Source organism: Solanum lycopersicum, chromosome 3 (genome assembly GCF_036512215.1).
Source record: "Solanum lycopersicum chromosome 3, SLM_r2.1".
Classification (NCBI taxonomy): Eukaryota; Viridiplantae; Streptophyta; class Magnoliopsida; order Solanales; family Solanaceae; genus Solanum; species Solanum lycopersicum.
The window spans coordinates 49913794-49927276 of record NC_090802.1 but is presented as its reverse complement, the minus strand read 5'-3'; the positions used below and the strand labels follow the sequence as shown (position 1 = coordinate 49927276).

The window sequence follows — 13483 nt, the reverse complement described above, 5'->3', positions numbered from 1 at the left end:
GTTGAACAAATTATGCTTAACAATTACCATACCATGAAATACTGAAACCGAACTTCATTATATCGAACCATACAAAATCAAATTTATATGATAATAATATAACGTTTTAAAAAACGAATACCGAAAATATGGTGTCGAAACTTTCAAATACTATATCATACCATACTATGCCCATCCTTAATTTATTGGGTTATCAGTTTAAACATTAACTAAAACCTTAAAATCAAAAATCGATAGCTCAAAAAAGAGTTCACAAAACCGTTTTTCGGTGAACACGTAACCCAATACCAATATATTAATAACATTATTTATCAATTGAGCCGATTTTTGCACACCCCTAATTTCAGATGAATTCAATTACAAAAATATTGAGTTTAAATGAACTCGATATCAATACATTAGATATGCCATTAATCAAAAGTAGTGATGGTGAAAAACAAATTAATTTCTTCCCAGGAAATGGAGTGTTGCATTATTTTTGTACATCTGGTACTAATGGTACATGGCAGCTATAACACAGATTAAGTTAACACAAACAACTTTTATTAGCCTGAGAATAGTACAAATTTTTCTTCTATAATCAAGTGAACCATGCTGTGTTGACCTGGAAATGAGCCCCAAAATTTTCTCTACCCGAGAGCCGAGGGCATATAAGCGATTGCTAGAACAATGAGTAGGCCATTCACAAGTTTCTCTCGATGAATTCCCAAATTCTCTCCTCCATGTATATACGATCTCTCAGTCTCCGAGGCATGTGACGTTCATCTGGGAATATTAACAACTCGTAAGGCTTTCTGGCTGCCACAAGTGCGTTAATAAGCCTAGCAGTGTGCCTAAAATGCACATTTTCATCGATCATGCCATGCACGAGTAAAAGCTTCCCTTTGATCTTGTCAACGTGGTGCATTACGGAGCCCTCTTGATAGACTGATGGATTTTCAGATGGTAGGCCCATATACTTTTCTGTGTAAAATGTATCATATCCGTCCCATGATGTAACAGGAGCACCAGAAACAGCACATTTGAATACCTCAGGGTACCTTGCCAACGCCATAGCTGAGAGATACCCACCGTAGCTCCATCCATATAATCCAATGTGGCCCTGTTTAGCAAGCCCTTGTTTCTGGAGCCACTCAGCACCTGTCAATTGATCATCAACGTCAACGAGGCCAAATTTATGTTTGAGTGCACCCTCAAACATGAGTCCTCGTCGAGCAGTGCCTCTATTGTCCATCTGTAAAAAGTTGAGCAGTTAAAGTTCGGAATGTCTTTTCTTTACTTTATTTATTCTGTATCGTCTATAATAGACCTAAATGAATCAATCTCCTTTGAGAAACTACAGAAAACTCAATTTAGAAAATACACAACAGACGAGGAACGAGATCAGCAATTTTAAGATAGAGAACAAGAGAGGTTTATAACAACAATCAGACGTCAACCTATTGGACAAAACTGGTATGGCCAGGTACAACTGAATGAATTTATTATGCATATGGACGGAAAAGAGAAGAGGAGCAAACCTTCCATACTAAGATGCCTTTGCTTCGTAGATACTGAGCTCTCATGTCAACCGTGTTTGTCCACGAGTCACACACAAGCTGTACACTGGGACCACCATACACTTCAATCATAGTTCTGTATGGAGGAGGTCCAAACTTCATTGGATCTGGGTTGTATAATGCCCCATACAAAGTAGTTCCATCCTTGGCCTGTATCTGAATTATTTCTGGTAATTCAAAATGGAGTTTCCTGGATTGTGGAATACTGACAGGTTGATCAAATAAATGCATAATCAAGTTTCCGTCATGCAAGGAGCAGAGTGAAATTCTGGGAGGTGAGACCAAGGAATCATGGATATCTATGAATCTTTGCATTTGACGATCAAGCACAACGACATGTTTTCCATGTCCATTAGTCAATCTCAAAGGGGACTGCAATGGACCGTTAGCTTCGGGGAACAATTTAGCACAGTAAAGGTGAGATTCCATAGGCCCATCCAAAGTTCCTGTAAAATATACAAGGCCAGTAACTTCATTTACACCCGCAATTTGTTCAACCAACCAATCACCTTGAGTTATCGGTCCCAAACAGACTCCATTTGTGTCATGAAGATACAAATGTTTGAACCCTGTTTTCTCGCTGGCCCAAATAAATGCACCATTAGTTCTGTTGAGTCCTTTGTCCAAAGGTATAAAACAATCGTGAAGATTGACCCATGTATCATGTTCTTCAACCAATATTACACTCCTTTTCCCTGTCTTGATATCAAATTTAATGATTTTCAGTTTGGATTGTGATCGACTCAAGACTTGTGCAGTCAGAATATTTCCATGCATCCAATTCACTCTCGCCAAATATTCCTCGTCCTCATTTGCTTTGTCCTTTACACCACAAAGAAGATCCATCCATGTTATTTGACCCCCGTTAGCTGAAACCACTCCCAGGCGAATTTTGACATTTGGCCCTCCAGCAAAAGGGTAAGCGTGGTCTTCCTGTGCCTCAGGACCAACGGAACTTTTACCTTGATGCATAATTCTGAATAAAGGTATCCCAGATGAATCAACCTGTGTGAATGCTATATATTTGCTGTCCAATGACCACCAGTACCCATTTTTCCGTTCCATCTCCTCCTACAATCAGCAAAAATGAAATGTTTTCTAGCTAAGACCAAGAAGGTGAAAATTGAAGCGTCTTGCAATAAGCAAGCAACCCCATCATTAAAAGTAGAACTCTAAAAGATACATTTGCTGTTAGCAAGTCAAAATTTCATAACGGCCACTGAAAATGCTGGAGAAGTAAATTACAAAGAATGATAGCATAAAGTAGTTGAAAGATTTAGTAGGCGTTTGGCCATGCAATATCATATCACGATATGGAATCAGCGTTTGGACATGCGATTTTATGTTGATTCCATATCATGAGATGTGATTCAATATTCTCCAAAAAAAAAAACAATAATATGGGAATTCCATATCATGATTTGAGATATTTTTAATAAAATAATTGATCCACAAGTTTATATTTTGTTAAAACAACCCTACAATTATATCTACCTAACCATTTATTTCATAACTAAACTAAATAAATTTAGTCACATCATTACTTTAAAAATTTACTATCCTCACCGACATAAAATTTGGTCTCTTCATTTACTCCAACACCTAATTTATTACTTCTACTGTTTTGTATTTATTACGACTCAAAGTAACCATTTTGGTTCGTCTTCTCGGTTACATGATCGAGAGATGCAAGTTCAACGTGAGGAAATCATCCGTACTATGTGGGAGAATTATATTAAAGACTAGTACACTACAATTTATGTTCAAATTTTTTTTATTGAATTAAAGTTAGATGAAACAATTACTTAAGTGGAGAACAAATAGCTTTGTAATAATTTATTATGCGATTTTATAAATTGTGTTTATTTGGTAAGATTGAATAAACAATTAGGGCTATTTTAATAGTTTTACAACTTATGGGATTCTTATGTTTCTGAGAAAATATAGAACACAAAAATTTCATATCGCATGTCTAAACAAAACATAAATTTCATCCCATAATTATGGTATCATATCATGATACCATATCGCATGGCCAAACGGGTCCTTAGAGAAAATACATAAGCTGCACCTCAAACTTGTCTGGAGAACTACCAAGGATATGAAAAAACAAGAAAGAGTAAGAAAAGAAGACATAAGGGTAAAAACTTAAAAAAAAGGAAAAGAAAAAAAGAAAAAAGAGAGAGAACAAAAAATAAAAATGAACCAAAATCCCCTATGAAATAGAAAAAATCATTCATACATAGCATAGTCCAAGAGAACCCACTTAAAATCTTTACTGAACTATGACCGGCCATCATATAAGCAAATAAACATATGATAATTATACACATGTCAGGTGTGTCTATAACGCTCATGTACATTTTTTGAGATAACGCTCATGTACATAAATCTGGGATTGTGTTTGGAAGGAGGTATTAATTTTACTATAGATTAGAATAAGGGGTAAATATATTTCCCATAAAGTTATGAGCATAGATAAGTTCTCTAAACAAGTAATCGGTGCGACTTATGTATTTTCTCAAAAGATTTATTTTTAGTAGTGTCATACTTCTATGTCGAGATGTCAACCACGCCTGAACTTTGAAACAAAACTTCCAAATTTTAACAAATAAGTTAAAAAAACACTAGATTCGAACTAAAGGAAATAAGGATATCAACCATTTAAAATACTTTCTCCAATCACTTGACTATGTTTATATTCATTTCCATGCTCAGAGAAAAAACTTTTGAACACGCTTTATGGAGATATTCATAAACATAGGTCTTAATGGTAACAGTATTTACAAAAACAGGCAAATGATGAAATGTAAATATCAACCTCAAACAGGAAAATTTTCCCTAAACTAGTAACAATAAAATATTGATACCGATCTCACCTGAGCAATGTATTCAGCAAGACCATGAGTCTGCAGATGGGGAAAAAGGAAGGCAACAAGGATTAGTATCAAATTAATTTAAAGAAAGCAGCATAAAACTAAACAAACTAGCCAACACAATATGCATGGAGAGTTTTCATCTCTAGAAGATGACACGATAAAAAGAAGGATTCAGATACCAACTCCAGACAACACAACTGTTAAATGATAATTTCTGTTGAAACAAGAAATTCATCGAATCATTACTAAACTAAAATAGCTTACTCAATCTCGACTATTGCTTATTCATAGGCTATTATGAGTTCACGACAGGCCGTTATGTTAAAATTGGTAGACACGCTACTCTTAGGAAGCGGTAGTAATGCATCTTGGTTCGAGTCTGAATGACAGTATACCATCTTCTAAAAAGGATAAATAGATATTATAATGATTTTAATTCCCGATTTTCATTTTAGACTTATGTAATTAAGGGACTCTTCTTTGTAAAGATTTTTCAATGATATTTTCAACCTTAGAGCATATATTAACTCACGTTTCATTTTTTATTGTTTCAATTGTAATTACATTTCATTTCATGATCGTTGTAGTTGATAAAAACATAAAATTATATGACCATGTATCGAAGTCAACAAGATGGACCAAATAAATTAATCACTGCACAAGGTTTCTACTTGAGCTGCCAAGTAATATGACAAAAGGAGAGGATAGCAAGGCATAAAATTAGCATTAAAACTATGGCATATGATGCACATCACATGTGGAGAGTAATATCCTTCATTAAGCACTTATAGCAATAGATAAGACAGATATATCAGCAATAAGTATCTTGAACAAGTCCTTACTATAACATTGTCATCGGCGCCTGTTGTTAACTTCTTTGATTCATGGTACAAAAGGTTTAACACATGCAACTCATTATCTCTCACATATGCAAGCCTGGTACCATCAGGTGAAATATGTGGATCCAAGACTGGCGAGGAGGATGTACTTGCTATCTTAAGTTCTGGTTCTGCATTCTGATCCTTCAAGTATACCTGTTTTACGTATAAAGTGAACTCTGATTAGATCTGATAATTGGAGAAACAAACACAAAAAATCAGTTTGGACCCCCACAAAAAATGATATGGTACAGATATATACATGATTTCAGGTAAAGAACTGAATTTAAAAATGAAAAGAAATTATTACTATTATCTCCCAAGCAGTCCTGTGAAGGATTTCTTTTTGCAGATGGAACAGAGCGCAGAGAATAAGAATGTGTTAATCAAAACTCAAATATTTGAGGACTACAAAGGCCAAAAGAAGGACGATCTATCCAGCGGACTAATATGGACAGAAAAACTATCACTATCTCAGATAAGACTGTTCTAATTTTTCACAATTTAAATTCTTTTTTAACCCAAAAGAAGGCCTTTACCACTAAATGATTACTCCTGTAAAATACATGTTAGCAGTGAGGTTGAGCATGTATATTAGTTTTTTCCAGAAAAAAAAAGAGAATCAGGGGGTCGGCCCAGTGCAGAATACACATTGTAACATTTCGGAATAGAAAAAATTGAGAGAATTTCACAACTGGAAGACAACAGCTATTTTTTATTCTTTAATTACCAATTGCATCAACAAATAGTTTGGGAGATTATAGTTCAGTTGAACAATAGGGATAGCATTAAATAGAAATTGAGCACTAAAACTTACATGAGAAAAGATAACTTACTCCAGCAGGTAGTGGTACCATAATGACTTTCCGTCTGGCGCTTGCCTTAACCCACTCATATCGTGTTACCCCTAAACCACGTTCCCTTGACCTCTCCCTTCTAAGCTTCTCTTCAGCAGATAAGTTATTCTCATCGAGTCCACCATCTGGTGGACTAAAGAACAATTCATGCCTTCCATTCTTGAGATCCAATACAAAAACCTTTCTACATAGATTTTGGTTTGGACTATATAAATATGTAACTAAACTATCATCTGGACTAAAACCTATAGACGTTGGTGAACCACAACCAGGTAGAGGATACTGCACTATATCTTCAACAGGAAACAGGACGCAATCCTCTAAAGGCTTTGCAACATTTGTATCAGTCCCTGGCATCTCACTTGAAAATGATCTCGAACGTTTCAAACACTTCTTTTCACCCGAATTTATTGATTGCATTACAGATTAAGTCATCCACAGTTCACACATTGATCCAATCAATCTCACAATTCTGCACAAAACAGGATACAAATTCAATCTAATGCTACCAACTCTTCGCCAAAGTACTTCTTATACGTTCTAACAACAAGAAAATAAACCAAAAGAACTAAAACAAGAACATAGAAAACACCCACTAGTAAAATAAACCAAACAATGAACTAAAACAAGAAAACAGAAAACACCCACAATTAAAATAAACCAAATACAGAACTAAAACAAGAAAACAAACCAAACAAAAAACTAAAACAAGAAAACAGAAAACACCCACTAGTCCAATTACCAAATAAACCAAGATTCTAAGACAAAACCAAATAAAGCTGCAATCTTTATACTACCATCAAACTCTTTACTTCAAGATTCTAAACAAAACCAAATAAAGTTCCAATCTTTACACTACCACCAAACTCTTCACTTCAAATAGAGTAAACAAAGATTATAAAACAATCAAAAAGCATAGAAAAAATGCAAAAACAAAAAAACAAAAAACTAAAGGGGATTGATAAATCCCAATCTGTAATAAGTGATTAAGAGATTGAATGAACATGCCTGAAAGTGGAAATCCTATCGGCACTTTTTTAGATTCAGTGGGCAAGATTTGGATTCATAAATTTGGGTTTTAGTTTCTATTTAGAAATTTTTATTTTTTTCTGAAAAATAGAATCGGAGATTGTTGGGTCCAAAACAATATTGTTGGATTCTTCAGATTGCAAAGGAAACTTAAAATTGACTGCAAAACAAATGTTTTATACAGAGGAGCGTGGGGAAAACGTGGGCGCGTCGGCAAATTTGTCTTGCGGTGCATGATTGGTTTTGTTGATTACAATACACTTGTCATTTATGAATCTTAAGGAGTTGACCATTTTAGTAAAAATCCATTATTCAAATCGAAAAATTGAATCGAATCAATTAAAGACAATTTGTATGCATTCATTAATATTTAAAAACATAAAAGTAAGATAATAGATGTAATAATAAAGCTTTATAATTGTAATTTCAATTATTGTGTTATATAGCTATAGAAAGTATCATTTGGTGTGAAGTCTGTGTTTTTCATATTTCGCTGATAAAATAAATACAAATGAATATTGTGGTTCGTATATTTTGATTGTCCGCTTGTATATTTCGTTCTGTGAATATCAAAGCAGGTAAATTATATACTAATTTTGTATTCTTTCATTTAGGAATTTTTCAAAAACTCCATTCATATAATTCGTTTGTCAATATACTAATCTGTTAATTAATTATGACTTTTTCATAAATTGTATGTAAATAATAAGAATAAGCCTACACAGATCTTGGATCTATATAATTAAAGACCGAATTATACATATTGTAGATTTATATAATTAGAAAATAAAATAGTAAAAATTCATGAAACTATAACCACAAATTAAAAATAATTGAAACTATAGTTATATCATTTAATATACTCTAGATGTTTGTCATTTCTCATAAATTTTCCATTTTAAATTCTCATTTGATAATATATGGATATATTTTAGAAATTATTTTTACCTTTGTAAATGTTTTAAATATTAAGAATTTTTTTAAAAAAATATAAATGGCGAGAGCTCAACTATGTTATGAAATTAATTTTGGCTATAAAACTATTTTTTTTAAAAAATATTTTACATCGTATTCTTTGAGATTAGTAGCAAACAAATTTAAATTGTCATCATAAAATTATACTAAGTTGGTGATTTTAATCCTACCTAAATTAAAGCTTCCTGATTATACTAAAGAATTTTTTGTAGAATAGGCGTTGTGTTGATGCATGTTGACAGATCTATAGCTTATTTTAGCTCTGGGGTAAATCCATCTATGACAAAATGTTGTAAATGAGCAACGACTCTATAAAGATCTCTGGGTACATGTTTGTAAATAAGGCATATGAGGCAAAAGATGTCATTGATTCAATTATTGTTAGACTAATTTCGATAATTGCGTTATAGGTAGTAGTGTTTGGTATGGAGTCTGCATTTTGTCTATTTCGCTTACGAATATACAAACAGGATAGAATTTATTTCATCTCAATGCAAAAGTTTAACCGTCCTTCCGATACAAAGAGCTTCTAAGTAGATGAGAAGTGAGAAAAAGGTTTTGAGGAACTACAGAGTCCGTTTGATCATTGCAATTTGGATTTCAAATTTGAAATTCATGTTTGTTTATTACATTTGAACAAAACTTCGACTTTCAATACTACCTTGATATCTAACTCCAACAGACTAGCTAGATACTTTAAAAGTAGTACATCTTGCTAATGCCTATTGGAGCTGGCAAAAGAACTGATTTTCTGCATCAATCTGGTGTAGCCAACTTCCAAAATTTCAATGCAAAATCCGATTAATCTCGACTCTTTTGCATTTCTGTTGCATCACTAGTTCGGAAGAGATTACCTGATACGTGGGAGTTTCAACTACGCGTGTTATATGCTAAAAGCATGAGTCTAGACTTCCGAATCTTCCACCTCAGAGTTCATCACAAAGCTAGGAAATGCTAAAGTTATATCCCTATAATGAAAGGTAACAAACAACACTCAAAAGTTGCTTTATAGCACACAAATTTGATAGTAGATTTAAGGCCAATGAGCTTGATTTTTGAACATTTCCAGAGGAATGGTGAAAAGATAAACGCAAACACACAAGCTGCCTTGATGCAGCTCGATGTTATAACTTACTTGAGATATGGAAGGGTCATATTCTTTAGAAGAGAGGGATTCATTGAAACAAACTCCTTCCATTCTTCTTCATCTATCTTCCCGTCACTCTTTTTATCTGCTTCATCAAATGTCTGGTGCAACAAGATAAAACTAGGTGGTCAATATGAATAACACAAAGGCACACAATCAAACATATTAGCAGACAATCATGGAGTCGAGGAGTCAACCTTATCTACAATCATTTCAACTATATCATCCGAAAGAATCAAGTCTGACTCATTCAGCAGCGCCAAAACCATCTCTTTCAGCTGTAATAAAAACCAAGCAAGCAGCGAATATGACTAATGTTCATGACAAGGGAGCATAGAGTAAATCAGTATAAGTACGGTTGCAACACCTACCTCTTCTCTCTCAATATAACCAGTCTGCCTTAGATCATATAATCGGAATGCAACTGCAGAAAGAATCCACCGTGTGTACACATTAATAATGTTGCAGAAGAGGTTAAAAAGATCATGTTTAGAATTCTAAAGCTGTAGATAGTTGAATATAAGCCACCTACATGCAATTTTATCTGCTACTGGTGCATTTGGGTGGAATACACTCAATGATCTGACAAATTCTCCAAATCCAATCACTCCGTTGCGCTTGAAATCAAATAGATCAAAAATCTGCATGATTCCAGAAAGAGTGGAAAAGAAAAACTCAGCAAATATAAGTCAGATTAAAGCCAGACGAATGGTCGTTCTTCAAATGAAACAGAAACGATTGATCCAAAGCATAAGAGTTGTAATGCTTAATCATTAATATGGAGAATCCATTTCAAAGAAAAAGTTAATCAACAAAACATACCCTGTCTGCAAAAAGATCTCTCCTGTTTTGGTTCTTGAAAATTGCCAGCTGAAATTCTTCCTAATGATGGAATGCCAGAGAAGTTAATAGGAAACTCTATAACATATTCTACGTGTAATCAAAGAGTTCAATACTAGTAAATTATAAATGTGGAACTCCAAGAACACATAAACGATATATGGCTTAACGGTTATTCAAGTAGTAGAGAAATTATACCTTGTGAATTAGTCCATCATCAATTATAGAGCTGCTTATTTTCTTGAACAGCTCATATAATGCTTCAACTTCACTCACCGTAACTGCAATACATAAATCGTTGAACAGAATGCTCAATTTGCTGTTTTGGACTGAATAAAAGCAGACATAACTTGCTGTCGATTAAATAACTTTATACATGTTTATAGCACTTGTTTACTTACATGCCTGCAGTGGAGGCCAGAACACTGAACTACTAGTTCAGTCGTCACATTCATAATATAAAATTTTGTCAGGAGACAATTTAAAGGCTTTTCGTTGAGTACTAAAACTACCCTCAACTATCTCATTGGTTCAGGATATGGAAAATTTTTGGTTGTTTGGTTACTCGTACTATGATCTAAGCTAGATCGAGGAGGAAATTTTCATTCTGAAGCTCAACCATATACTATTCCGTTGTTCCTTCATTTTCTTCTATTATAAGTTATAACACATATGTGAAAAATTCTTTAACATCATCCATATGCACTAAAGGAGTTTGAGACCTCCTCGCTGTGTAGAAAAAAAAATCATATTAATTTATTACCCTCTAGTATTTTCCTTCAGCAATAGGCCCTCTTGGTGTCTGAATGACTTTGAAGATCCAGAACTTGAGGATGGGGAAAAAAACAGAAATAAAGACAACTGATCGAAACAAAATACCAATTTGGTAAGGATATGCATATATACTCACAAGCGGTCTCAGCAGCCAGCAGTGTTGGATCCTCGTAACCAGGGGTACTGAATCGGCAGATTTTTGAGGGAAAGCAGCCCATCAAAAGACCAAATTCAATAAAATGTTGGTTAACTAACGATATATTCTAGTGAAGCTTCGTCAAACAGCCTCCTGACAATCAAATACAAGAGAACAACTTCAACCTCATCATCAGGGAATTGAGCAAACGAGTCATGCATAATAATATTATGTCAAAGTCAAAATGAAACAGTAGGAAGATAGCAGAAAGAAGAAATACTGATTTGTGCTACTTTATCAGGTTCAAGGTAATCACCAGGACATCGAATGTTATCGCTTACTCAAAATAAGATAAAAACAAGAATAGAAGAACAAATGGATCAAAGCTTCTAGCTCTATATAGCAATTGCCCTTCACTTCAAAATCTGCATCTTATATCTTCAGCAGCACTATACCATTCTGTTTTCGCAACTAATTTACTTATAGCCTTGACAATGCAAAGAGATATAGTTATGACATAAACATTTTTTTCCCTCACAAATAAACTGGAGTTACTAATATGTATGGACCTAAAATACCATAGCTCTGAAAGAAAACATATTACAACACATTAAAAAGAGAAAAGAGGATGGATCTAAACATAAAAAGGACAGTAATAACATACAGATAGAAAGCTTTTTGCAGTTAGAGACCAAGTTTAAGGGTCCAAATGTCATTACCATAGGACCATTTTTTAAGTCACAAATTCAGATGGAACATAGGTAGAAAAAGATTATTACGATTTCGAAAAATACATATATACCAATGGGAAAGCAATATACAACAACATAGCCAGTGAAATCCCACAAGTGGGGTTTGGAAAGGGTAGATTGTACATGGACCACACCCCTACCTCATGAAGGTAAGGAGACTGTTTTTGAAGGACCATCGACTCAAGTATAACATATCATAATAATAAAAAGAGGGGAAAATGCACAAGTACCGCCTTAGACTATGATCAAAATCGCAGATACACACCTTAACTAAACTAAGGTCCTATCATCCTGAATTTATTTTTTTTGGTAATTTTGTGCATCTTTTTAGCTTACGTGGCATCCAAATATTTCCCACGCGCCTCAATTGCATGGAGCCGACAAAAGATGCAAAAAAATACAAAAAGATAAATAAATTCAGGAATAATACGATCTTAATTTAGTTAAATTATGTCTCTGATATTTCATTCATAATCTAGAGATAGTTGTGCATTTTTCCTAAAAGGAGGGGAAATGACATAGGAGAAATAAAACAACTTATAAGTAAACAATAACAACCACAAAATAATGCTATGACCTAAACACAATCAAACAACAAGTGATGGTGGATTCAACAGCAAGACTCTGTAACAAAACAGCTTAAAACAATACCCCATACCTACTGACCTTCTACCAGAATACTCGACCTCCACACCCTCCTATCTAAGGCTCGATAATCTAGAGTTGGGCCATATATTGTCTAATCACGTCTCCCAATACTTTTTCAGCCTACCTCTCTTTGTACACGCTATATCCAGCCAAATGTTATAGCAAATCTAACCTCTTCTCAGTTCTCACAAGCTAACTCCTTGGAGTAATGTGAATAGTTAGAAAACTTGATCACTAAAAATGTGATCTTTAACTATAAATCAGTAAACAAAACTAGATTTTGTCTCCATTGATAGAGGGGCTGGGCTCTAATTCAAGATCAAGAAAATAGTTTGCTGAAATGGAAAAAAATATATATAAACAGTATAATTACTGGAAGATTAATTAATTACCTAATGATGCATTGCTTTTAAACTTTGAAGACCAGAGTTCATAATTAAGCCAACAGATTTATAACTTTTTTGAGAGTTGAAATCAAATCATATTTACATACTTATTTAATCTGTAAAAGGGTAAAGATGATAACTTTTAGTGAATGAATGTATGTATTTTATATTTGTTTATATTTTACTGGACAGATTTGATGATCGTATTTAAATTCAGTATTAATATTAATTTTTAATTTCTTATTCTTTAATTTTGATTATTATGAGTGCTTTTGAAATCAAATCATATATATATATATATATATTTAATCTGTAAAAAGGTAAAAATGAGAACTTTTAAATGAAGGAATGTATGTATTTTATATTTGTTTATATTTTGCTGGACGTGTTTGATTATCGTATTTAAATTTGATATTAACATTATTTTTTTAATTTTTTATTCTTCAATTTAGATTATTATGGGTGCTTTTGAAATCAAATTATATATACGTACTTATATAATCTGTAAAAGGGTAAAGATGAACTTATAATGAAGGAATGTATGTATTTTATATTTATTTATATTTTGCTGGACAGATTTGATGATCGTATTTAAATTTGATATTAACATTATTATTTAATTT

General features: G+C 33.3%; 2 protein-coding genes across 7 annotated transcripts; both read right to left on the bottom strand.

The window, feature by feature from the left end:
- Window positions 1–424: 424 nt before the first annotated feature.
- LOC101256364 (uncharacterized) lies at window positions 425–7543 on the bottom strand. The gene is made up of 6 exons (XM_004234914.5): window positions 7182–7543; window positions 6153–6645; window positions 5281–5472; window positions 4439–4468; window positions 1521–2630; window positions 425–1234 (listed from the first exon to the last, which is right to left on the bottom strand). Exons 2-6 carry the CDS (start codon window positions 6591–6593, stop codon window positions 683–685), a joined length of 2325 nt encoding a protein of 774 aa, XP_004234962.1. The 5' UTR covers window positions 6594–6645; window positions 7182–7543; the 3' UTR covers window positions 425–682.
- A 1190-nt stretch (window positions 7544–8733) lies between these two features.
- Window positions 8734–13007, bottom strand: cbl (calcium sensor calcineurin B-like). 6 transcript variants are annotated; one of them, XM_026029798.2, is made up of 9 exons: window positions 12867–13007; window positions 11075–11227; window positions 10363–10445; window positions 10147–10206; window positions 9857–9965; window positions 9696–9748; window positions 9522–9602; window positions 9313–9425; window positions 8734–9145 (listed from the first exon to the last, which is right to left on the bottom strand). In XM_026029798.2, the coding sequence occupies exons 2-9, from the start codon at window positions 11154–11156 to the stop codon at window positions 9082–9084; spliced, it is 645 nt and encodes a 214-aa protein (XP_025885583.1). In that variant the 5' UTR covers window positions 11157–11227; window positions 12867–13007; the 3' UTR covers window positions 8734–9081. The 6 variants fall into 6 exon arrangements, with proteins under 6 accessions (XP_025885583.1, XP_069150953.1, XP_025885584.1 ...); XM_069294852.1 differs by lacking the exon at window positions 12867–13007 and adding an exon at window positions 11794–11837; XM_026029799.2 differs by lacking the exon at window positions 12867–13007 and adding an exon at window positions 11739–11824.
- Window positions 13008–13483: the final 476 nt, after the last annotated feature.